Source organism: Aedes aegypti, chromosome 2 (assembly GCF_002204515.2).
Source record: "Aedes aegypti strain LVP_AGWG chromosome 2, AaegL5.0 Primary Assembly, whole genome shotgun sequence".
Lineage (NCBI taxonomy): Eukaryota > Metazoa > Arthropoda > Insecta > Diptera > Culicidae > Aedes > Aedes aegypti.
This window is the reverse complement of record NC_035108.1, coordinates 50,753,284-50,777,985: the sequence shown is the minus strand read 5'-3', so window position 1 is coordinate 50,777,985 and position 24,702 is coordinate 50,753,284. Positions and strand designations below refer to the sequence as shown.

Below are 24,702 nucleotides of genomic sequence, written 5' to 3'. Positions count from 1 at the left end.
TTTTGAAACTTTTTTGTATTTTTAGAAATTGTTTGAAATATTGCATTCTTATATAACCTACAAATGCCTGGGCTTCATTTAACGTGTAATATAAAAAATCGTACCTTTTATATTTTTCTACGATTAACCTATCATGCGAAGAAGAGCCTGGTGGTATTAAAATCATTTCAAACCTGTTTTTCCGTTAGTTACACGGAAAATAAAATACGCTCCGAAAAAAAATTAAAAATTTGAAAATACCGTAACAATTTAAATTTTTATTATTGCCAAAAATCAACAACAACCGTCGAAACAAAAAATAATTGTTATCATGATCGACCCAAAATACTCCTGTGTGCGACATCCAAAGAGAACCTCCAGCTCCCTGGATGCGGGGAAACTGTTTGGATTAGTACACCCTTCCATATGTGAGTCTGTTTATCTTATCCAGCTTCTTGCTTGCCTTTCAATGGAACCAAGTCCTCCTTTCATTTGGATGCTGTTTTCTGCTGTGTTCGAGCTGGCATGCACATCGAACTCCATCTCCGTGCTATGTGAAGAGAGGAGTTTGCTTGCCAAATATGGCAAGACACTTATTCACTTTCTTACATGTTCTTTCGGTTGTCCTACACGGGAAGTTCAAAGGGCCGGTTCTTCCGAAACACTGGTTCACGGTGTTTCCCAAGGATGCTTACACTCTCGGTGAAGGTCGGTAAACAGTCAAGGGTTGTGTTATGATAGGCGAGGCATAAGGTCCGTTGGAATGGACTTGAAGGGATACGAGGTTGATGATAGTGGAGGACTTGTAGTTGCAGATATTGAATGGAACGAATGCACTCGAACGCAAATTTTCACACTCCATTCTATGGTAAAGGTATTCGGTGCAAAGTACTGATTTGACTTATCGCTCCTAGGAGATTGATTACATTTGAAATTCAACGAATTCAGATACTCACGCTAATGCACACACGACGCTCTAACCAGTCTGATAGCTCTATAAGGTCGACGTGTACGTATACTGTTCTAAATATGACAAGCAGATGACCTGACACTCATCCAGTTTTATTTGCCACGAATTCATTTCTTCTTCTTCTTGAGACTAACGTCCTCACTGGGTCAGTGCTTCTCAGGTTTGTGTTCAATGAGCACTTCCACAGAGCTTTTTTTGCCAAAGTTGCCATTTTCGCATTCGTATGTCGTGTGGCAGGTACGATGATACTATAGGCCCAAGGAACTCAAGGAAATTTCTGTTGCGAAAAGATCCTGGACCGACTGGAAATCGACCCCAGACACCTTCAGCATGGCTTTGCATTGTTGCCGCGGACTATAACCACTCGGCTAAGGAATTCATTTACTGAAAAACAGTGCACATTTCTGATTATAGATTTGGGCATATAGGTCCTAGTTTCCATTCCGCCGTTTCTTCTTTTTAGTTCTGAATATCTCTTGAAGCTGATAAATATTCAACTTCTATATACAATTTGATGAGTTCTACTTAAATTCCTTCTTTATTTTTCTGGTGTTAAGTCCCCACTTGGACAGAGCATGTTTCTCAACTTAGTGTTTTTATGGATCATTTTTTCGGGTTATCCGATCAATTTATGAGGGACAACCGTGAAGGCCGCTGTGATCAACATTCCGAACTTGTTATACAGTAGTTACTCGATTTTATCACTGCTCGTTTTAATATCGCTTCATTATACCACTCTTGATTTTAGCACGGTTTTCTGTTCGAATTTATCATGCGATGATAATTGTTTGAATTTCATACATTTTACAATGAAAAATAACCCTAATCAATCAACATACATCTATTTGACCCATCTCTCATGTGCTTTTCATTAAATTCACTCTACTTTTGCAATATAAAGCTCAAATTTTGATGAAAGTTTTATGAAAGATTTTTTTTTTATTATACCACGCTTGGGTATATCACTCCAAAAAAATTTGGATCCGTCATATAATCGAGAAATTACTGTATTCAGTAATTTCACAAGGTTACTTTGTATTTATTGTTGAAGCACTTGGCCTAGCATACAAGTGTTGTAGTTTTAAATCTCTTTGAGCACGAATTTAAACAGGAGGGGGGGGGGGTATACGCAACGAGGTACGCCTACCGTTCATGTTTTGTGAGTGTGTTAGTGTGGATCATAACGCTGCTAGACATCCCGTTGGTTGAATGTTGAGAGGCATCAGCGTTTGCTACTTGGCTTGGCCCGCTTTTTCAACCTGTGCTGTTTGGGTCGTGAGGGATGATTGTTAGGCGAGCGAGCTTTGTACGTAGTTGACAGCCGTTTACCCACCCTGACTTTAAAAAAATATGATTGAATCACCGTCGTATAGATCTCTGTGATGTATTTTGTTCCTAAAAATCTTTTCATTAATATTTTAAAGAGTCTCATAGAAATATATCGTGACCCAAATATGAAACAAAGCTGCAAAATAATTCTTAGTAAGGATATTATGATCCATTCTTAGAAACTTACTACTTACTTACATTTCTTACTTAATTACTAGTCACCAAGAGGAGAAAACATGCAGCAAATTTTTGTGTCGAGAACTTCTTTCGCAAGTTCGTTTGGAAGCTGCTTAAAACGCTCTATGACTACGTTATGTGAACCTTTCAATTTATATAACTGCTTAAATTAGAAGTGCTTAGAATTAAACGGTTCATGCACAAAAGGTCGAAAGACAAAAGGTCGAAAGGACAAAAGGTCGAAAACGATTTGCATGATGGGAAATTTGTCCTTCTTCGAAAAAAGATTTTCGACCTTTTGTCCCTTCTTTTTTGTTCTTCGACCTTTATTCATAGATTCGAATGATACAAATCGACCTCAAACATATATATCTGCTTCAAAAATATTCTTTAATCCGAGTTTTTGGCTCGTAAGTCATTTTGCTAGATTTTGCTTCAAACGATTTCAGAATGAGTTCAAGTTCCAGAAACTACCGAAACATCCCTTGACCAATATTAAGAAACATTCATGGAGAAAAAATCCTTCTATCAATCCATGTATAAGTCATTATAAAGAACTTCCGTTGAATTTCTGTAATACCTATCACATTTGTATGGAGTATGTGTTTAGAGCATTTTTGTCAGATACTGTATAGGGAGCTGGGTTTAGGTTTTTGCGTTTTAGATTATCTATTTTTAAAGCTTCCGAGTTAATGTTTTGCCACGATGTGAGTCGCATTGAAGTGCTTCTTCTTGCATGAAAGTGTTGAAAAAAAAATGAATCATGAAAGTGTTCAAATAGTTCTTTACTAAACGAAAAGTTCTTGTGGATTTATTAAATATGAAAAACCATTGTAAATTTTTTCTGGAGATTTCTTCCGAAGAATCCTTGAAATGTTTATAGAAAAGTGTTTGTTGATATTTCTGAATAGCTAAATATTTTCACCGGGAAATCTCTCAAGAAATATATACACGGTTAAAAAGCCCGGTGCCGAGTTCATGTAAAAAGGTCATGAATTCATTTTTTTTTTTGTTTCATGACATTATGACTAAAAGTAATGAAATCGTGACTATTATTTAAGAATTTGTATACTCAGGGCGTAACACAAATCTAACACGTCTCATGGCGATCGATGATGTTTTCTAGAAAAATTATAAAAATAGTTTTTTTTTAAGTGTAAATTTGAGACCATGCTCTTCGGAACCTTGCCATAACATCGATGACATTCTTGGCGAAATTTCCGTGAGTTCCCACATTGTTTCACGACACAATTATTCTGTAAGATGTTCCAAAATGTACTTGCAAACGTTCATCCTCGTCGGTGATGTTATGTCCTACAACAGAGCAGCTCACAAAAGGCCTTCGGCGGCCTGATGTTCCAGTTAATTTTTCCACATCGGCAGAGTCGTTAAGAAATGTTCATGTTCATCACTCATGCAATCCACCAGCGTTTTGTGAGACCAGGGACCATTTGTCAATTCAATTGGTACCCGAAACAACATTTTGCGTACAAACTTAACCACCGAATGTTCGCGTTCCCGCTAAAGATGTGGCACTCATAAGGTTGACATTTGTGAAATTTTTTCACGATTTATCACGAAACTATCGGTACAAAAGCCGAAATGATCATTTTGTTTGTTTATCTATGGCAAATACAAACTGTGTTCATGATTCAGAGATCCTGCTTCATGATTTCATGACCGAAATTGCCACTTTTCTTATCAAAAATAGGAATCTTAAATGACAGATGGCTAAATCCATGAATTAAATTTGAATCAATTGGATTTAAATTGACATTTTTCTTGGTTAAAAATTGAAACGTACGCGTTCATGATTTTATGACTTTTGGGCATGAATGTTTTCATAACATGAAAACACACCTCCCTCCCGAAATCATGACTCTTTCTCCTTTTTTAGCCGTGTAATAACTACCTAATGGTGGATCTCTTAGAAGAATCGCTTTTGGAATAAAAGAAGAAGTATTTGACGTAACCCAAATGAAAAAAACTTGCGTGAAACCAGGGATCCATGACTAAACTCTTGTGTGTTTAAAATATTGCACTCAGATTGCTGAAGAAACATTAAGCCGCATCTAGTCAAGGAGTGTGGGTTCGATTCCCGCTTCAGTCCGATATTACGACTGTGCCACTAGGCGTTGCATGCTAGTCCATTGTCTAGTGTGTTGCTTCCTTCAGAGGACGTAATCGTCCACTGGAAGCATTAACGTGCAGGTGTCCCAGGCTTTGGAAAATTTAACGATCATTGACACCCGAGCCATAATGGATTACCTGCTTTGCTCTTGTCCACAGTTGATCAGAAGAAGTTTTCTCGTTTCATTTTGTATAGGAAAAGGCATCTAACTTCAAATTTCTCGTAAATGAAACCATTGATCAAAATATATTTGGTAGGCGTGATAGCCATCATCATTGCGCACAACCGGTACCAAATATTTTTTCGAAAATAGTTCCCAATTTTGAGAAATAATTCATTAGATGCATTTCGCCATACGAATATTTTTCGCGATACCTTTTAGCGATTTTTCGTGCAAAGACACTAGCGCACTTGCGTTACTATGCGGCGAGTAAGGGCAACCATGTAACCCATTGCCTCTCATTTATTTACCTGCATTCATACAACACACATGATATTTATCGTTCGTGGAAGATAACGAGCCACGAAAGAAAAGAAAACAGACACACCACTCACTATCTGGGATTGAATTCTGAGAAAATTGGAAGAATGTCTCACGTATCGCTCTCTGTAACTATCATAATATGCAGCACATTATGAGAGACTGTTTATCGTATACTGCTACAACTTTGATCAGATCGGGGGGATAGCAGTGCATGATAAAACCTCTCTAAACAAGCTCCAAACCTGGGGACACTTTTCCTATCGGAAGTTCGGGGATTGTTTATCGTGCCAGTAAAGTGAAACACCTACCCCCAACGGTAAACAAGCGAGAAAAATGGAGTTTATCATCGCTCTCTCTCTTTGAGGCTCTCGTTTATTGCTTCTATTTATCAGACTTTTTACAACTTGCGATACATTTCCGATCGTGGACCGCAACTGATGAGATGTTTTTCTTCGCTTGCTTTGATTGTGCTTCAACATCAAATGAGAGCGAATTCTGCAATGCCTGCTCACTATACAAATCTATATCCAAGTAGGGGAACTTACGTTTTCTCGCCAGTCTAAGCAGCTGGACTTTTAAAAAGGCAATTATGCACAACAATTAAGGCCCAAGTAAAAATGGTGCAAAAGTCAAAACTGAAAAAGCAGTTTTCTCTTTTTAAATAGACAAATCGAAGAAAATAAAAACACACAGCTCTTTTATTTCCCAAATAAAAAGGCTGTGTGTTTTTATTTTCATCAATTTGTTGTTTTAAAAGGAGAAAACTGCTTTTTCAGTTCTGACTTTTGTGCCATTTTTTCTTGCACCTTAAGCACAATAATTAGCAGGAGACACCTGAAATACACTTGAGCACTCTTTATTTATTGATTATTATACACAAAACACTATTTTGTTCTTTAAATCATCTGTTTTTCCTCGCCAAAATCACGAGGCACTTGTTCTTTTATCGGCAATGCAATTACTATTGTCGGCAACTAAAAATTTTAATGTTCTCTTCGGCAATCCAAAATTGTGCAAAAACTAGTTTATGTATTGGTTACTTTTCGCATGTGTTGACAATAACTGCAATTGAACGTCACTCATTATGTTCTACTTGTTGAAAGGGCCAATGCAGAAAAATACAGACTACACTGAAAACAGCGTTGCAGTTATAAATACAGTAACAGAGAATCAAATTGAATGCAAAAGCCACTTAATTTGTGCAGACTAAGGCGCCGTGCACACATTACGTAATGCTCTAGGGGGAAGTAAGCTCAAATGTTGCGGCTCATACACATTTTTTTCATACAAAGACCGTTACGGAGAGGGAAGGTGGTCGAAAATTGTACAGTTTAGCGTTACGTCATAAATAAACGCTGCCTAATTTCGTTTTCATTTATTTCATCGAAAACTTTTTGTATTAAGTCTCACTGTGGCAGTATTTCGGCTGTGAAAATTGACGTCATGGTTATAAACTTGCAGCAGGTGCGATTCTAACCAAAAAACAACCAACCAAGAAGTTGCAGCGTGACGTCATTGTTAGTTTATTCATAATATTGTGCTCTGCAAGAAAAATCCACGGAACGCGATTATCGGGTAATTTGAATTTCAGACTTGCGTTTGAATTGCGCGTAATATTGTCTGCGCGTTACTGCCGTTGCTGGATGTTGATTTGAAATGAGCGCCGCAATATTATCCCTTTTATTCGCTCCTGATTCACACCTTCTGTCCCCATTCAAACAGCACGCATGACTTTTGTCGCCACGAAAGGAAGAAATCACAAAAGATAAAAAGATGGACACACCGTTCTCTGGTTAGTGCCGACGACTGTAACTCACTACTTGCTTCACACTGGTTTCCTCTTCTTTGAAAGAACTGAAAAAACGGTGCCAGTGCCTGCCAAAGTTTACATGTACTGTCGTCGAGGGTTACATTTGGCCAAATTATAATCTGAAATATCTTAGCAAGCATTACTTACTTACTTACTTACTTACTTATTTGGCTTTACATCAATTATCTTGATAAAGCCTCGCCAACAATAATTCGCGAATTCACTCGGTTCATGGCCGCTTTTCTCCATCCTCGACTTATGACCCACGCTCTCCAGGTCCTGGTGTACCTGGTCAATCCACCTAGCTCGCTGCGCCCCACGCCTTCTTGTTCCGACCGGATTCGTAGCGAACACCAGCTTTACAGGGTTGTTGTCCGGCATTCTTGCAACATGCCCTGCCCAGCGTATCCTTCCAGCTTTAGCTACCTTCACGATACTGGGTTCGCCGTAGAGTTGAGCGAGCTCGTGGTCCATCCTTCGCCGCCACACGCCGTTCTCTTGTACGCCGCCGAAGATCGTCTTTAGCACTCGGCGTTCGAAAACCCCAAGAGCTTGCAAGTCCTCCTCGAGCATAGTCCACGACTCATGCCCGTAGAGGACTACCGGTCTTATGAGCGTTTTGTACATCGTACATTTGGTGCGGGGGTGAATCTTACTTGACCGCAGTTTCTTCTGGAGCCCATAGTAGGCACGACTTCCATTGATGATGCGCCTTCGTATTTCCCGACTAACATTGTTGTCAGCCGTCAGCAAAGATCCGAGGTAGACGAACTCGTCTTTCACACCGTTCATCGTTGCTCTGATCAATCTTGTGAGCTTCCCGGGAAAGCTGTTCTCGTCCAGCAAGCATTGGAAATATTAAAAAAAAAAACTTTAATGTAGTGTTCCTCACGGCATAACAATTAACAAGGAAGACTCTTTACTATTGTAAACATATATGACAAGAGTCGAGTCTAGTACACGACACTGAAGACGGCCTTACAGTTGAGGTCGAAATACACGTATCTGTCAAAGCATACAAACTCTAGTGGAATTAAATGGTATAGTACTAAATTCGGTTTTTTCATCTAGGGTTTCAATGCTAGTAATGGACCCCTTAGTAGCTGAAATTCATTCTCGACGCTTTTCCGCAATAATATCAGACGGATATACTTACTTTTACTTTTGCTGGCTCTACGTCCTTCAAGACATGACCTGCGCCACAATGTTACGCCAACTAACTCGGTCCATGGCTGCTGACCTCCAATTCCTCAATCGTCCCACACTTTCAAGATACTGCTCCACTTGGTCAAACCACCTAGCTCGTTGCGCTCCCCTTCGTCTTGTACCGGCCGGATTTGAGATGAACACCATTTTTGCGGGATTTTTGTCCGGCATTCTCACAACGTGTCCCGCCCATCGTACCCTTCCAGCTTTGGCGACTTTCGTGATACTGGGTTCACCGTAGAGTTGCGCAAGCTCGTGGTTCATTCTTCTCCTCCACACGCCGTTCTCACATACTCCGCCGAAGATCGTCCTAAGCACACGTCGTTCAAAAACTCCTAGCGCTTGCAGGTCCTCTTCGAGCATTGTCCACGTCTCATGCCCATAGAGAACTATCGGTCTTATTAGCGTATTGTACATGGTACACTTAGTACGGAAGTGAAGTTTACCAGAACGCAAGGTCTTGTGGAGTCCATAGTAAGCACGACTTCCGGCAATGATACGTCTTCGAATTTCTCTGCTGCAGTTGTTATCCGACGTTATCAATGATCCGAGGTAGACAAATTCGTCCTCCACCTCGAACTCATCCCCGTCGATCGTCACGCGTCTGCCTATGCGAGCTCTATCGCGCTCGGTTCCTCCAGCTAGACGAGGTCTTTCTGGACATTTATGGTAAATCCAACGTGCTTGACAGAAATGCAAGCAGTGCTACTGAAGTAAGAATTTAAGAATTTCTGGAAAATTTTACGGAAAAACTTCATAACGAGTAATCTACACAAATCACTTTGGAAATTTTGGAAGGAATCTCTTAATGAGTTTGGTAAGAAACTCTTCGAGTAGTTGTCGGTGGAAAATAAAGTGGTTCCGCAAAAAAATGTTAAATATCAATGCAAAAATTTACCGTTAAATTTGGCATAGAAATTTCGCATCAGTCATGAAGTGTAACGTATATCCATAGTAGGGTAGAGCGCTACATTATTCACCATGAGACCACAATTTCTACATTTGATGGTTCCCTCTTAGAGCATTTCTCGATATTTCCATGATGGTCTCTTCAGATATCAACAAAATCCCACCATTTCTCTATTTCAATGAAATTTCCTCCATGAGATGCATCTTTAAGTCAGGCACTCCTATTTTTTTTTGTATCGCGGGCCAAATCTCAGAAACCATATTTTGCATAAATTTTCGCAAAGGTTCTTAAAAAAAAACAGTAGGTTTCACGCATGAGCTTTCTTCATGAGATTCTTTTCAAGGATTTCTCTGTGATTTAATATATATACAGCCATTCCATGAAAAACCGATCTAGTGGATCTCCGAATTCCGTGAAAATTTGCTATTTTATTCCTTATCCGAAATAAGGATTGGGGAAGTGGTGGTAAAATGAACAGGGGTGGTAAAATGAACACCGTGCATTTTACCGAGAAAGAACAAATTTCGCTGATTTTTTATCACGCACGGACGATTTAGAGCATAAATCTGAGTGCTCGAGTTCATACGTAGGTCAATTGAAGTGAAAATATCAACGAAAACTAAGATTTTAGAAAACCACGTTTGAAAATTAGAACTGACGTAACTTTTAGCTCGGAAGACTTGAGGTTTTTCAGTGAGGTGAATCATATCGTTATGATATGATGTCAAATCTGATACCTTTAGAAATATTTTTGAATGGCTTACAATCATGAATGGATGTATTTTCGGTGGGACAATGAAAATTTTCAGAAATATTTGTTTTGCTCACGTTTTTTGCATGATGTTCATTTTACCACCAACCGCTGTTCATTTTACCCACATAGTGCAGGTAAAATGAACATTTGCATCACTTTTTGATAGCGACGAAAATATGTGTATATTTAGATATTTAAATCTGAATCCATGTCGCTGCTATAGATTACATCCCCATTTTTGAGGTTGTGCAATATACCTATAAAAATTCCTCGTTTTTCTATCAGAAACAAGATGATATCCTTAAGGTGTTCATTTTACCACCCCTTTCCCTACACGTATTTTTGGATTTTTTGATAAGGGTGACCATTTCCGAAATAGGGTGACCAGAAAAATCGAGATTTTGCAAAATTTTTACTTGTAAAAAAATTATAACTTTTGAACCGTTTGACCGATTTTCAATCTTTTTGGACGAAATGAAGGCTAGAGATTTTGACCTTTCAGAAAAAAATATATAATTTCGCAAAAAGTGTGTTTTTATACATAAAAAAAACTCAATAGTTTCCGTTTTTTTGTGTTTTGAAGGCCTCGGGACCAAAGGGGCTATTTCTGTTCTCATTTTTGAAAGTTCAGAAAATTTTACGTCTACTGTCCAATTTTCAGCGATGGATGTTTTTTAGTTTTTGAGATATATTTTTTTGAAAATAAAAAATCAGTCATTTTTCATCGACACACACTGTAGGTCTCAGCGCATTAGATGTTTTATTTAAAAAAAAAATCATAACTTTTGAACAGCCTAACCAATTTCCAATAGTTTTTTTATGGAATGAAAGCTTAAAATTTCAACTTTTCAGAAAAAATAGAATAAAATAAGGGGTAAACCCAAACTTTTGCACGATTACTTGACTGACTGTTTCATTGATTTTCAATACTTTCCAGATTTTTCCGCCAAAATTTCGTGGGGTCTCTTCAAAGAATATAAGATTACGATTATAATGACACTTTGATTTAAAATTTTGGTCGATCCAATGCTGAGGAAATCAGATATGATTTTTCAGTGTGTTTTTTGAATTGAGTATACAAAATCCAAAAAACGTTTTTGGAAAAATACATACGAAGTGAGAATAACTCTTTGCCTTTCGAATGCGACTTTAAGAGTTTCAATTAGATGTGTAATCACAGAGATACGGACAGAACACCTTTGTATATTTTTGAGGGAGTGAACCCAAACTTTTGAACGGGAGTGTAACATTTGCCAAAAATCACAAAAAAGGAGTATGAATTAGTTTCCAAAAATTCTTTTGGAGATGCCCTAAAGAACTCCTCCATATATTCCTCTAAATATTTCTCCATGTTTTTCTTCATGGATATTTTAAGGAATGTTAACAGTAATTCGTTATGGAATTTCCCCTACATTCAATCACGAATCACTCCAAGTATTCCAATAATTCCTCCAAAAATTCCTTGAATTTAGTACACCAGCCTAAAATTTGTATCATCATCTTAAAGTGAAAACTCATAAGAATAAAAGTAGAACAATGGAAGTTGCTGAAGAGAGCAATCCAATCTGACGGAGGGGGGAAGAATATCTGTTTTTATATTGGCAAATGAAACTTGTATGGAATTTTATCCCAGTAAACACCTCAAACAAATACCCACTCAAGCAACATTATTAATTTCTGGATATGATTGCTCCTATAGTATTAGAAGATTTTAATCTTATTTCAAATAAATTTTAACATAAACCTTCAACTTCTCCAGGCCATTTTCAAATGCTCATCAAAAAGGCTAAAATTTGACTTTTTTTTTGTTTGTTTTTCATTATACGGATTGTATGGACGATATGGATATGGAATTCAGAAGCCTTTTTGTGTTTTGATGCGCCCTTTTCATTCGTATCTACCCACTCTTCTTGATCAGACAATCATCCAACCAAATTTTTTAAATAACTCCATATCTGTAAAATATTTCCATTGGACTTTTCTCAACTTGCTAGAATAAAGGTTTGCACCAAGGCGATATCCTACAGTATGTTACGGTGACATCTCCGGGAGATACTCAGTCAAGGGACAGAGGAGAAAATTGGTTTGTCTTCTTTGCGGTTGTAGAGCGGATTTAGATGGTTCGCAATTCGGTTTTTTGTCCATTGCTGCTGGTTCAATCGTTTCCAATTTGTTCCAGACAGCATCAACACTAGGGTCTCCATCTGTAAATGGGACTTAGGCTTCTGCTAAAACCATAGTCACATCGATGCCTCGACCAAATACGTATCCATTGATTCATTTATTCATCTCAATTTAGAACCGATCGAGCAAAAAATTGAGCCATCTTCTGCCAGCCATTTCAGTCGGTGCCGCCACGATACCGGTGCCCGTCTGTAGAAAAAAAAATCAAATCGTTTGTGAGTACCTAAAGAAGTACAGAAGTGCTCCGAAAAGGGCGAGTTTCATAAGAAGGATGATGCAATTTGAATTGGATGCAATATAAAAATTGCTCCTTCAGGTGAAATATCCTTATTCTTCTTTTACTACCATATCAACTTAGATAGAGCCTTTCGCGAAAGAAATTTTCTTAGTGGATTTTTTAGTGGAATACCTATAAGTCAATTAAAGACGAATTTAGTACTAAACAATTTAATTTCACTTGAGTTTGTATCCTTTGATAGATACGCGTATTTCGATCTCAACCGTAAGGCCGTCTTCAGTGTCGTGTACTAGAAATGTGTGAATACGATGGATTTCTTCGTGTAGAGTCTAGTACCCGACACTGAAAGCGGCCTCACAGTTGAGGTCGAAATACGCGTAACTGTCAAAGGATAAACACTTAAGTGGAATTAGATGGTATAGTACTAAATTTTGTTTTCAATTTTTTAAACAATGATAACTTGGCAGTTGACCTCTCTGATCCGTACAGTACTGTGATCTACTGTACCAACCAAAAACACACAGCTGATAAGGAAAATCAAGAGGAGAGGTTATCCCAAGTAACAATAGTAGCTGATTAACAGCTTAGTCAGCTGAAATGAGTATACTTTAGCTGAATAAACTGTTATACAGCTAAAAATGTTACTTGGGATGGTTCTTCCAACCAGGAAAAACTTGTTTGTTTATCCAGCTTAGGGAAGCTATCGCGCAGAAGGACTTGTATAGACAGACGGTATTCACCTCCTCCGGCACCGGCAAGCACAATCGCACATAAACACGACGCATGTTTGAAATTGAGATTTCTTACTCCGGAAGTTTTCGCCTGCGGTGAGAAAGGCACCGCACCGGTTCTGATCGAAAGCTTGTTGTATGGATGTGTACGGAAGAACGAATTGTGTCACAGAGTTTGATTGGATTGTGAGTGCTTAAGGGTGGGGACCGAGGAAGCCCAACTTTTCCCATGTTTTCATTAGCAAACAGATTTGTTTTCGATTGTTGTCTTTCGTATTGATAAACTATTGTTCGATCGTTTTTTCACACAGATATGGGGCCCCGAACGAGCTCCTGGAGCTGGGGAAGGTTACTCCGGGGACGTATTGTACCCGACAGTACGACGAGTGTTACCGGAAGCGATGCCGACTGCAAAGCCCGAACTATCCGGGAATGTATCCACGGAACGTGACCTGCTACTGGACGATCAAGCAGAAGGTAGTGCCCACCTGTAAGCACGCGATGGTGTCCATCAGTCAAGAGAACGAGCACAAGGCGTTGGTTAAAAGGTAAGTGGATGATTAATGGGTTTACAAAGCCCCTAATAAGCATCTGAGATGAATACAAGCTTTATAACAACACAACAAATGCAGACAAGCCTAATAACAGCATATAAACAATGATTAAAATGCATTTGAATCCCCGTATATCAACTAATATTCAGTCAAAGATTCACAAAATCATGAACCACTTTAAGCCCACAGAAAGCCATAAGCCGGACAGGTTCATGTGTACCCAAATGTCTGCAAAGTTGTAGCCCTGCAGTGTACAGCCAAACAAGGCGGCAGCGGTTTCAGCCTCTTGGTGACTACCTATTCGAAAGAACTTTGTTCCTAAGTCAACAGAATTTTCGACGAACAGCAACGCAAACCCACCTCGATACAGGAGGAGCACCACACTTTAAAAAGCCCATCGTTATCCTCACCGTTGCCAGCGCCATGGCCGCCCTCCGTAATAAAGTGGTTGGAGCATGCTTTTAATATGAGCTGAATTATTAAATAAATATTTTAGGAATTTTCATATTCCGAACTTTTGTCGGGATGGCGCTCGGAGTGAGTTTTCCGCTCGGTGGTGCATATATCACACTTAGGGCGATCGGGTGCTCAAAAATCAAAAAAAAAAAAAACGCTTGGTTTCTTCATTCCATAAAAAAATATTTCTGTTGAGAAAATCCAGGGATATTAGAGTAAGACCTTTCATAATTTTGTTGATACAAAATGCAAAAGTTAAAATTTATAAAAATTGAAAAATTTATTGGATATTTGAATACCGTTCAATGATTCATGTCATCACAGCTATATAATTTCTTATATTTATTATGAATTTCATAATGATAATCACATGACGGGCGTATATACATCATGGATAACAAAACTCATTATATCACTATAGGCTTCGCTTAAAAGTTTGTCTAGAAAACTTAATTTATCAAAACTTAATATCAAATTCGTATCACGAAACACATATTACAAAAAAAGACAAACATATTTTTGGCCGCCAGATTATACAGAATCCGCTCATAGTGTATCCACTGTTCCAGCAACGTCTTTTTCTTCCCGTAGCGTGTGGTTGACGCCTCAGGTAATAGGCTCTGCCATCGAATAAACTTTAATTTCGCTCCTTCTTCGTGAGTCGGTACTTTCTTTCCGTTCTTTGGGCTCACTTGCATTGGAGATGTGGACAAAAAACAGCTACCCCAGAGAGTTCACGAAGCACACTTCTCTGTCAGACAGTTCGTAATCCACCTTTCAGCGGTGGTATGTTCAGTGGTTGTCTCGAAGGATTTTCACCGACCAAAGTGGGGAAATGGTCGGTTTGTAATCTTGGAGCTTGTACAAAGACGGTGAAGTTTCTATGGGGTTGAGAATGCATGAAAAAGAGTGAGCTTCTCAAAGAAATGTACTGAGCGAAACAAGATTGAATTAACCGGAAAAGTGTTTTGTGTCTACGTGATGCTTTCCTTCAAGTTGACACTAAATCACGAATGCGGGTCTACAATTTTCTTATAAGACAAGCAGACAAGAAGATAAGAAGATAAGAAGACAAGAAGACAAGAAGACAAGAGTTTTAACTAAGAAGAATCACAACTAGCCTTTTAAAACTGTTCTAAAATTAATCCCTTGTTTAACAGTTTTTCCATTCTCATGGCTTAACCCATTAACGTTATAACATAAGGTAACGGTGGATAACACACATTCGAACATACAAACGTACATACACACACAGCCATAATAGTCGGTTTTACCTCTTTTCTTTTACTCCAGGTTGGTTTGTAGCAAATGGTTCCTGGGTGCATACTTACAAAATTTCCACGAATATGGTAATGTAATATTTCGTCTTAGAAAAAACCACTGATGGTTCAGTAGAATTCTCATGGTATTTCCATGATATTTTCACAGGACCTTTCGATGGTTCCCACAGAATTTCAATAAGATTCCAACAGGATTCTCAAAGATTATCCACCGGATTTCCATAGATTTTTCATTGAAATTTTCCTAGGATGCTCATAGAAAAAGCACGGTTTTGCTATAGGATTTTCATAGTTCCCGCAGTATTTCTACACTATTCCCAAAGAATACCTAAGGGTTTCGCACAAAGTTCCCATTATTTTATGGCATTATTACATGATTCCTAAAACAATACCTAAGGATCCTACCAGGAATTTTTATTGTTTACCACATGACTCATAGAATTTCCTCCAATCACCGGATCCGCTCAGAATTTCAATATGATTTCCATAATAATTACCTAGGATTTTCAAAGTGTATTCAAACGATTTTCTCACTATTTCCGCAATATTTCCACAACATTCAAAACCAGTATATCAACATAAATCTCACAGGATTCCAATAGAATTGCCATAGGAAACTCAGGATTCTCACGAGAATCCATATTCATTTCATTTGTTTAGTTTAAATCTAGCAAACAGCGAAGCAAACAAATTGACTGGATCTCGTGAAAATCGTACCCCGGCTGTTGAGCCCGGCTCTCCGCATAACACCTTCTAGCGCAATATTGAACAACAGGCACGAAAGTCCAACACCTTGTCGTAGTCCCCGGTGGGATCCAAACGAACTTGAGTGTTCGCCTGAAACCTTCACACAATTTTGCACACCTTCCATCGTCGCTCTTATCAGTCTCTTGAATTTCCCGGGAAAGCTGTTCTCGTCCATGATTTTCCATAGCTCTACGCGGTCGATACTGTCGTATGCCGCCTTGAAATCGATGAAAAGGTGATGCGTTTGAACTTGGCATTCACGACATTTTTGGAGGATTTGCCGTACAGTAAAGATCTGGTCCGTTGTCGATCGGCCGTCAACGAAGCCGGCTTGATAACTTCCCATGAACTCGTTTACTACAGGTGACAGACGACGGAAGATGATATGATGGGGCATATCACCCCTTCCTTCCACTCCTCCAGTAGCTGTTCTGTTTCCCAGATTGTGCCTATCAGCCGGTGCAAACAAATGGCCAGCCTTTCCGGGCCCATCTTTATGAGTTCAACTCAAATAACATCCTTACCAGCAGCTTTATTGTTCTTGAGCCGGTGAATGGCATCCTTAACCTCCCTCAAAGTGGGGGCTGCGGAGGATGGCGCAGTACCGACGAAGGCATTTCCTCCGTTGTCCCGACCTTCATTGCCTGTGCTCTCAGCGCCATTCAGATGTTCGTCGAAGTGCTGCTTCCACCTTTCGATCACCTCACGCTCGTCCATCAAAATGCTCCGGCTAGCGACACGAAGCCATTGCAAGATGCGTTGAGCTTTTGATAGAACTTGCGTGTTTCTTGAAACCGGCACAGCTGTTCCATCTCCTCGCACTCCGTGTCCTGCAGGCGGCGTTTTTTTCTCCCGAAAGTGGCGGGTCTGCTGTTGCCGTTTCCGTCTATAACGCTTCACGTTCTGCCGGGTCCCTTGGTGCAGCATGACCGCCCGCGCTGCGTTCTTCTCCTTCAGAATCTGCCTACATTTCTCGTCGAACCAATCGTTCCATCAACTCCGTCCCACGTTCCCGACGTTGTTTGGTAAATAGCTGGGCATGGCGTACCATTGGTACCTCGTGTACCTGCAGGAATAAAATAGACCCCTTTGTGTGGTCCTTAGTCTCTCGCCCAGCAACTCCTATCCCTTTCTCCTCGCGGTACTGGCCGGGGTACGAGTAACCTTAGGGAAGATCGGGTAGCCAACCCCGGTGGGAATTCTGGTCGTATGCTGACAGGGAAGGGGGGTTTGCTTTTGCTTTTGCTTCTGCAAACCTTGAGTGTCTGTACTCCATGTTAGGAGCGGCTCACAACAGCGTCTGTTCCCCATGTCAGGGGCGGTTGATCATCGTCCGAGTACCAGAGAATGCCTCTAAGCTAAACTGTGCATTATGGTCCTCCGAACATTTAGGGGGAATGGTCCTCCAGAAATCTAGGAGGTTCATGTCAGGCCCTGCAAGTCAGCCGTAAAAAAATCAAGCAACGAATAATCAACGAGAGAATGCGAACCACGGGAATCCTATGATTCCTTTAAGTCTTCTAAGAGCATCCTTCTGCTCCCAGATTTAAACAAGCATGCTTTGAAATCCTTTCAATGTACAGGATCGTTTTGAATCCTGATTTTTTCAATCTCAGCGTGCGTGATTCATGTAAGGATTCGATCCCATGATTGATCTCTGTCATTACGCTCATAGGCAATGCAGTGAAAATAAAATGTGCTTCGTCTGGAATATTTGATGTTTCATAGAAGATTGAGGCAAATAGAACCTGCCTACCGAAGATGAGACAAAGTAATATGGAAGGCAATAAAGTTCAGCAAGTGAGTATAGAGGTGATATGGTGTTATACCACAGCAAAATGGCACTAGGTACTTTTGGTCATTTCCACTCAAGGAGAAATTAATCAATACAAAGATTTGAGTGCTAGAGTTTCTTTGAATCCTGACATGTTTCAACGAAAATTCAATCTAAAACTCCTGATTGTCCTGATTCATATTTTCTGTTAAGCAGCTCGAAGTCCCGTCTACATCTGAGTTCATTACGTCAGATCAGAATGTTACCAAAAAATGTCCTCAGTTTCCTGACCCGTTCACTAGAAACAGCTGTACATGATAAATTCCTGCCAGACAAAAGTTTTCAATCGATATGGTATGGAATATCAATGCTTACTCGATTCATACCCGGCTAACAATCGATCAAGGATTGAATCCTGAGATTCAGTCCTCTCATACACGTGGCATGATTAATTGCATGCCTGGATTTGAGCAAAAGTTACGCGCGGAAAAAATCTTGTTCTGATGGATTTTGATCTCAGCAGCTCTTGGAGTGAGATTTTTTGAAGGCTGATTCCTATTTAACCTTTTACACTGGAATGCCAGTATACTCACTGGAACACCAGGATCCACACAGGAGTCTCAAAATCCACATTGGAATATCAAGATCCTCACGAAAATATCAGGTTCCACACTTGAATTCCAAGATCCACATTAGATTCCCAAGGTCCACACTGGAGTTTCAAGATTCTCACTGAAATATTAGGTTCCACACTGAAATCCAAAGTTCCACACTAACATACCGTAATTTCGGGTGAAATTGATCATTTTTTACGGTTTTTCTCGTTTGTTTTCTATAATGTTGACAATGCCAAACAACTGAATGCAGGAAAACAAGTACGAAGGGGCACCTCATCGACTCATGTACCGAAATTTTCTAACAAATGTTATTTTAGTGTTAACAAATACCTCTAAAATAAAAAATCAGAGGATCTCATTTCGGGGTGAAATTGATCACTTGTCAATGTCATTATTGTTAGTTTCCAAAACAACTCTATACGATAAATTTGAGCTCCCTGAGTCCCAATATGCTTGTAAAATTCTTAACAATGCAATATTTATATGAATAACGAATAGTTAAATTTCAAGAATTACGCGGAAAACGCCTAAAAGTATGCAATTCCCTAAGGAATTTCCTGATATCTATCAGAAATTCAATTATTTTACCCAAATCAGTGAATTGGTACGAGTTTTGGTTATGAAATTTAGTCTAGGGATATATCTTAAGTATCCTAACAAACTTTCAGGATTATACCATGTCCAAATCCTTGTCTAGAACTAGAAGTTTATTGATGTTTGTCAATACTGCACCGTACAAGATTTTGAAATTTTACATTATTTTCATAGAAATGAACATTTTTGAACGCAAAAAACTTCACAACACATAATTTGGACATGCTTACGACAAACAACGTTCATTCACTGTGGGTTACATTGATATTTGTGCTCCATTAGAAAGAAATAAAATCGAGTGACACAGTGATCAATTTCACCCTACTGATCAATTTCACCCGAATTTACGGTACTACTATTCACACTAAAATACACAAACCACACTGGAATTCCAATATCCATAGAAGCATAGAATCCTCAAAGAAGTAACACAAACCACACTGTCCGCTATCATCCACACTGAAATCCGAGGATCCAAACTGGGATCACAGGATCTATACTGAAGTCCCAGGTTGCACAATGGATTCCCAGGATCCACTATGGAATCCCAGTATCTACACTGCAATTCCAGGAACCAGATTACATACCCAAGATCCTTACTGGAATCCTAGGATGCACACTGGAATGCTCGGATCCATGTTAGAATCCCAGGATCCATACTGAAATCTCAAGATCCACTTTGAGAACCTGAGAGTCACACGGAAGTATCAAAATCCACACTGGAATCCCAGGATCAATACTGAAAACCCAGGATCTACACTAGAATACCAGGATTCACACTGAACGGCACATATCCAAACTAGAATCTCAGAATCTTCACTGGAATCTCAGAACACACAGAAAACCTAGGATTCACACTGAAGTTTCCAAAGTCACACTGGAATTCCACGATCAACACTATAATCTAAGGATACATATTGGAATACCAGGATCCATACCGTAAAATCGGGTGTAATTGATCAAAAGGGTGAAATTGATCATTGTATCGCACGATTTTATTTATTCCTAATGGAGCACAAATATCAATGTAACCTGCAGTAAATTAACGTTGTTTGTCGTAACTATTGTCGAATTATGTGTTGTGAAGTTTTTTGCGTTAAAGAATGTTTATTACTATGAAAATAATGTAAAATTTCAAAATTATGTACGGTGCAGTGTTGAAAAACATCCTTGAACTTCTAGTTCTAAACAAAAATTTGAACATGGTATAAACCTGAAAGTTTGTGAGGATGCTTAAGATATATCCCCAAACCAGATTTCATCACCAAAACTCGTACCAATTAGCTCATATGGTTGAAATAATTTAATTCCTTAGGAAATTGCATACATTTAGGCGTTTTCCGCGTATTTCATGAAATTTAACTATTCATTATTTATATAAATATTGCATTGTTAAGAATTTGACAAGCAAATTTGGATTCAGGGTGCTCAAATTTTATCATGTAGAATTGTTTTGAAAATTAACAATAATGGCATTGACAAGTGATCAATTTCACCCCGAAATGAGATCCCCCGATTTTTAATTTTAGAGATATTTGTTAACACTAATATGACGTTTGTTAGAAAATTTCGGTATTTGTTTTCCTGCATTTTGTTGTTTGGCATTGTCAACATTATAGAAAACAGACTAGAAAAACCGTGAAAAATGATCAATTTCACCCGAAATTACGGTACTGTAACACCAGGAATAACACTGGAACCCCACGATCCTAACTGAAATCTCAGCATCCACACTGGAATCCCAACATCCACTCTGAAATTCTAGAATCCCCACTGGATTTACAGGATCTACACGGGAATCTAATGATGAACACTGGAAACCTAAGATCCCTGCTTAAATCTACTGTAATTGTGCGTTTCACATTACAAGCCCAGGATCCAATACCAAGATCCACACTTAAATTCCAAAATTTACACTTTAATCCTATGGTCTGTTACCAAACGATCCACACTGGAGTACAAAAATACGGGCAGAAATATCAGGATCCACAATCGTAACCTTAAGATCCACACTGGAATCCCAGAATCTACTTGGGATTCTCAAGAATCACACTGGAAGACTGGGATCTTCTTCTTGGCATTACGTCCTCACTGGGATAGAGCCTGCTTCTTAGGTTAGTGTTCAATGAACACTTCCAAAGTTTTCTTTGCCAAAGTGGCCATTTTTTTGCATTCGTATATCATGTGGCAAGTACGATGATACACTATGCCCAGGGAAGTTAAGGAAATTTTCATTGCGAATAGATTCTGGACCGACCGGAAATCGAACCCAGACACCTTAAGCATGACTTTGCTTAGTAACCGCGGACTCTAACCACACGGCTAATGAAGGCCCCACAAATAGAAGACTAGTAAGACTTGCACACTGAAATACCAAGATTCGCACTGAAACCCTAACATTCTCATTTCCGTCTCAGATTCCACTATACAATCCTTCGATCCACACTCTAACCCTAGGATTCACACCGGGTTAAAGGAACCCACACTTAAATACCAGAATCCACACTGAAATATCAGGATTCGCACTGGAGTTGCCGGATCTACGCAAGAATCATAGAATCCATATTTGAATCCCAAGTTCTATACAGAAATTCTGCGTTCCACACTACAATCCCAGGAACCACCCCTAAATCCTGCAATTTACACTACATTCCAAGATCTATATTGGAATCAAAAGATCCACACTGAAATACCAAGATTCACACTAAACGCCACACTGCAGTAATACGATTTATACATAAATCAAAGCATTTACACTGAAATACCAGGATCTACATTGGAGACCACTTAGCTTAGCTTAGCTTAGACTGACTACACATATCAATGGTTGCTATTCCGTGATTGACCGAGGTCAGTGAAAATGCACAAAGAATCAACTAGAAGATCGGCTGGGATTGGCCATAATCTTCTTCAGTGTGCATAATTCAGTGCCTCTTTTTATACATGGTCAATAACGGCGCCGGCCACGTCCTTGCAGTCAGGTGGGATTGGGGGAAGGAATGTTAGTGTGTAACCTTTGCTATTTGGAGACCGTGTTTGCCTCTGCATCTCCACAAAGGTTACTGGGAGGGATGTTTGTTAATGGGAAGGATCGTTGGGTCACAGGATTCACTTTGATAAGTGATTAGACCATGATAAATAATTATTTGTGAGCTATAAATATGCTTATATGTAAATATAATATTTTCATTTGGTGTGAACAATATCTATGTAGGGAAAAATTATGCCGACACTTGAGGTGACGAACTTATCAAAGTTTGTTGAATAAAGTGAACCTTTCGCAAATCTACACTCGTAGTGTCGAACCATTCAAAGTTTTTTTCTAATTACAAAAATAAAAGTAAAAGGAAAAAGATGTTTTGAGAAAAAAAAAAATTGGACGTAAATAATTTTTGAATCAGAGTTTATGTCGACACTCACAGTGACGAACCTTTCATAGTTTGTTGAAAATTAAAGGTGCAATCATACATATTTTATAGATTAGATATAGTAGCATGAAACGAGCTCACCAATTGATCCGTCATCCTTGAGCAGCAACAATCCACTTTCAGCTTCACTCGTTTGCTCGGCTATATAAAAACACACAGAGAAAATAGGCGCGCGACCCGAGAGGGAAAACAACTGACGACTATTCGGGCTTTCTTGACGCACTGCCAAGGAGCAAGCGTCAACGTCGAAAGATCAAAAAGAACTTATCGAACGCGGCACTTTTTCACTTTACTCGACCGATGCGCGACATGTTTGATCCTGCCCTCATCGCCGGCCCCCGCAGGAGCAAGCGTCAAGGTCGAAGGATCAAACACAACTAAGCGATCACACCACTTTTTCACTTTCACTCGACCGACGCGCGACATGTTTGATCCTGCCCTCATCGCCGGCCCACGCAGGAGCAAGCGTCAAGGTCGAAGGATCAAACACAACTAAATGATCACGCCACTTTTTCACTTTCACTCGACCGATGCGCGACATGTTTGATCCTGCCCTCATCGCCGGCCCTGTAGGAGCAAGCGTCAAGGTCGAAGAATCAAACACAACTAAGCGATCACGCCACTTTTTCACTTTCACTCGACCGACGCGCGACATGTTTGATCCTGCCCTCATCGCCGGCCCACGCAGGAGCAAGCGTCAAGGTCGAAGGATCAAACACTACTAAATGATCACGCCACTTTTTCACTTTCACTCGACCGACGCGCGACATGTTTGATCCTGCCCTCATCGCCGGCCCCGTAGGAGCAAGCGTCAAGGTCGAAGGATCAAACACAACTAAATGATCACGCCACTTTTTCACTTTCACTCGACCGATGCGCGACATGTTTGATCCTGCCCTCATCGCCGGCCCCGTAGGAGCAAGCGTCAAGGTCGAAGGATCAAACACAACTAAATGATCACGCCACTTTTTCACTTTCACTCGACCGACGCGCGACATGTTTGATCCTGCCCTCATCGCCGGCCCACGCAGGAGCAAGCGTCAAGGTCGAAGGATCAAACACAACTAAATGATCACGCCACTTTTTCACTTTCACTCGACCGACGCGCGACATGTTTGATCCTGCCCTCATCGCCGGCCCCGTAGGAGCAAGCGTCAAGGTCGAAGGATCAAACACAACTAAGCGATCACGCCACTTTTTCACTTTCACTCGACCGACGCGCGACATGTTTGATCCTGCTCTCATCGCCGGCCCACGCAGGAGCAAGCGTCAAGGTCGAAGGATCAAACATAACTAAGCGATCACACCACTTTTTCACTTTCACTCAACCGATGCGCGACATGTTTGATCCTGCCCTCATCGCCGGCCCCGTATGAGCAAGCGTCAAGGTCGAGGGATCAAACACAACTAAGCGATCACGCCACTTTTTCACTTTCACTCGACCGACGCGCGACATGTTTGATCCTGCCCTCATCGCCGGCCCACGCAGGAGCAAGCGTCAAGGTCGAAGGATCAAACACAACTCGCAGGATCTACATTGGAGACCACACTGAAAAATTCTGCGATTCTGTAGGAATCATAAAATCCACACTAAAATACCGGCATCCTCATTGAAATCCCAGGATCCACACTGGAATCTTATGATCTGCATTGGAATCCCAGGAGCCATTCTCTAATCCCATGATCCATTCTGAAATCTCAGAAGTCAAACTTAAATCTCGGAATTTACACTGGCTTCAAGGATCCATACTACAATCTTTCATGAATTTCTGATTTGTAAACCATGCCTATTGTAACATAAGACAAGCGTGGTGATGCCAACAAGAGCTCACCGCGGAACCCAGTGGATGAAATCTGAAATCTTATTATAAGTTTTATCAAACATATACTACAAGTCACATACCTTTTTCTTAGGAAAGACAACGATAACCTGTTAAATCCTGAACTGAATCAGTGATTAAATGCTTACGTTCGGCCGATTCCAGGTATAATGTTGCTTATCTCCGTATGAGTTGCATTTCTTCGTGTTTTATTCTTCTGTTAGAGGAATGATATACGGGCACGAATTCTCTCAATTGCCCTCCAGTCTTTGGCCATGCATTGCCTGTAACGGTCAAGTTTTGTACGAACCTGTTGAAGAGAAAAACTTGTTTTTCTGTCGTAAATACAAACTTGGTTAAATATTGTTAGAAGTTTTCTGTAAACTGAAGAAAATTAGTGATTACTCGTAGCAACGATGAAGAGAGATGTTTTTGAATTCCAGCATCTGCAAAAGAGAGAAACGTTATTAAAAAGTTTAGTTATATACTATCTTCGTGACCATAGAAAAAGTGAAACGGATCTAATAAG

At 39.8% G+C, this 24,702-nt stretch overlaps 1 protein-coding gene and 1 long non-coding RNA gene across 2 annotated transcripts in view; one reads left to right on the top strand and one right to left on the bottom strand.

Moving 5' to 3' along the window:
- LOC5563894 overlaps positions 1-24,702 on the top strand; it is a 569,696-nt gene that overhangs the window by 455,861 nt on the left and 89,133 nt on the right. The window contains exon 8 of the mRNA XM_021840824.1: positions 13,215-13,451. Coding sequence (XP_021696516.1) covers positions 13,215-13,451 — 237 coding nt within the window. The remainder of the gene's footprint in view (positions 1-13,214; positions 13,452-24,702) is intronic.
- On the bottom strand, positions 11,614-24,683 carry LOC110675531. The gene is made up of 2 exons (XR_002499576.1): positions 24,323-24,683; positions 11,614-12,123 (listed from the first exon to the last, which is right to left on the bottom strand). It is a non-coding gene; the product is annotated as an uncharacterized LOC110675531 (long non-coding RNA).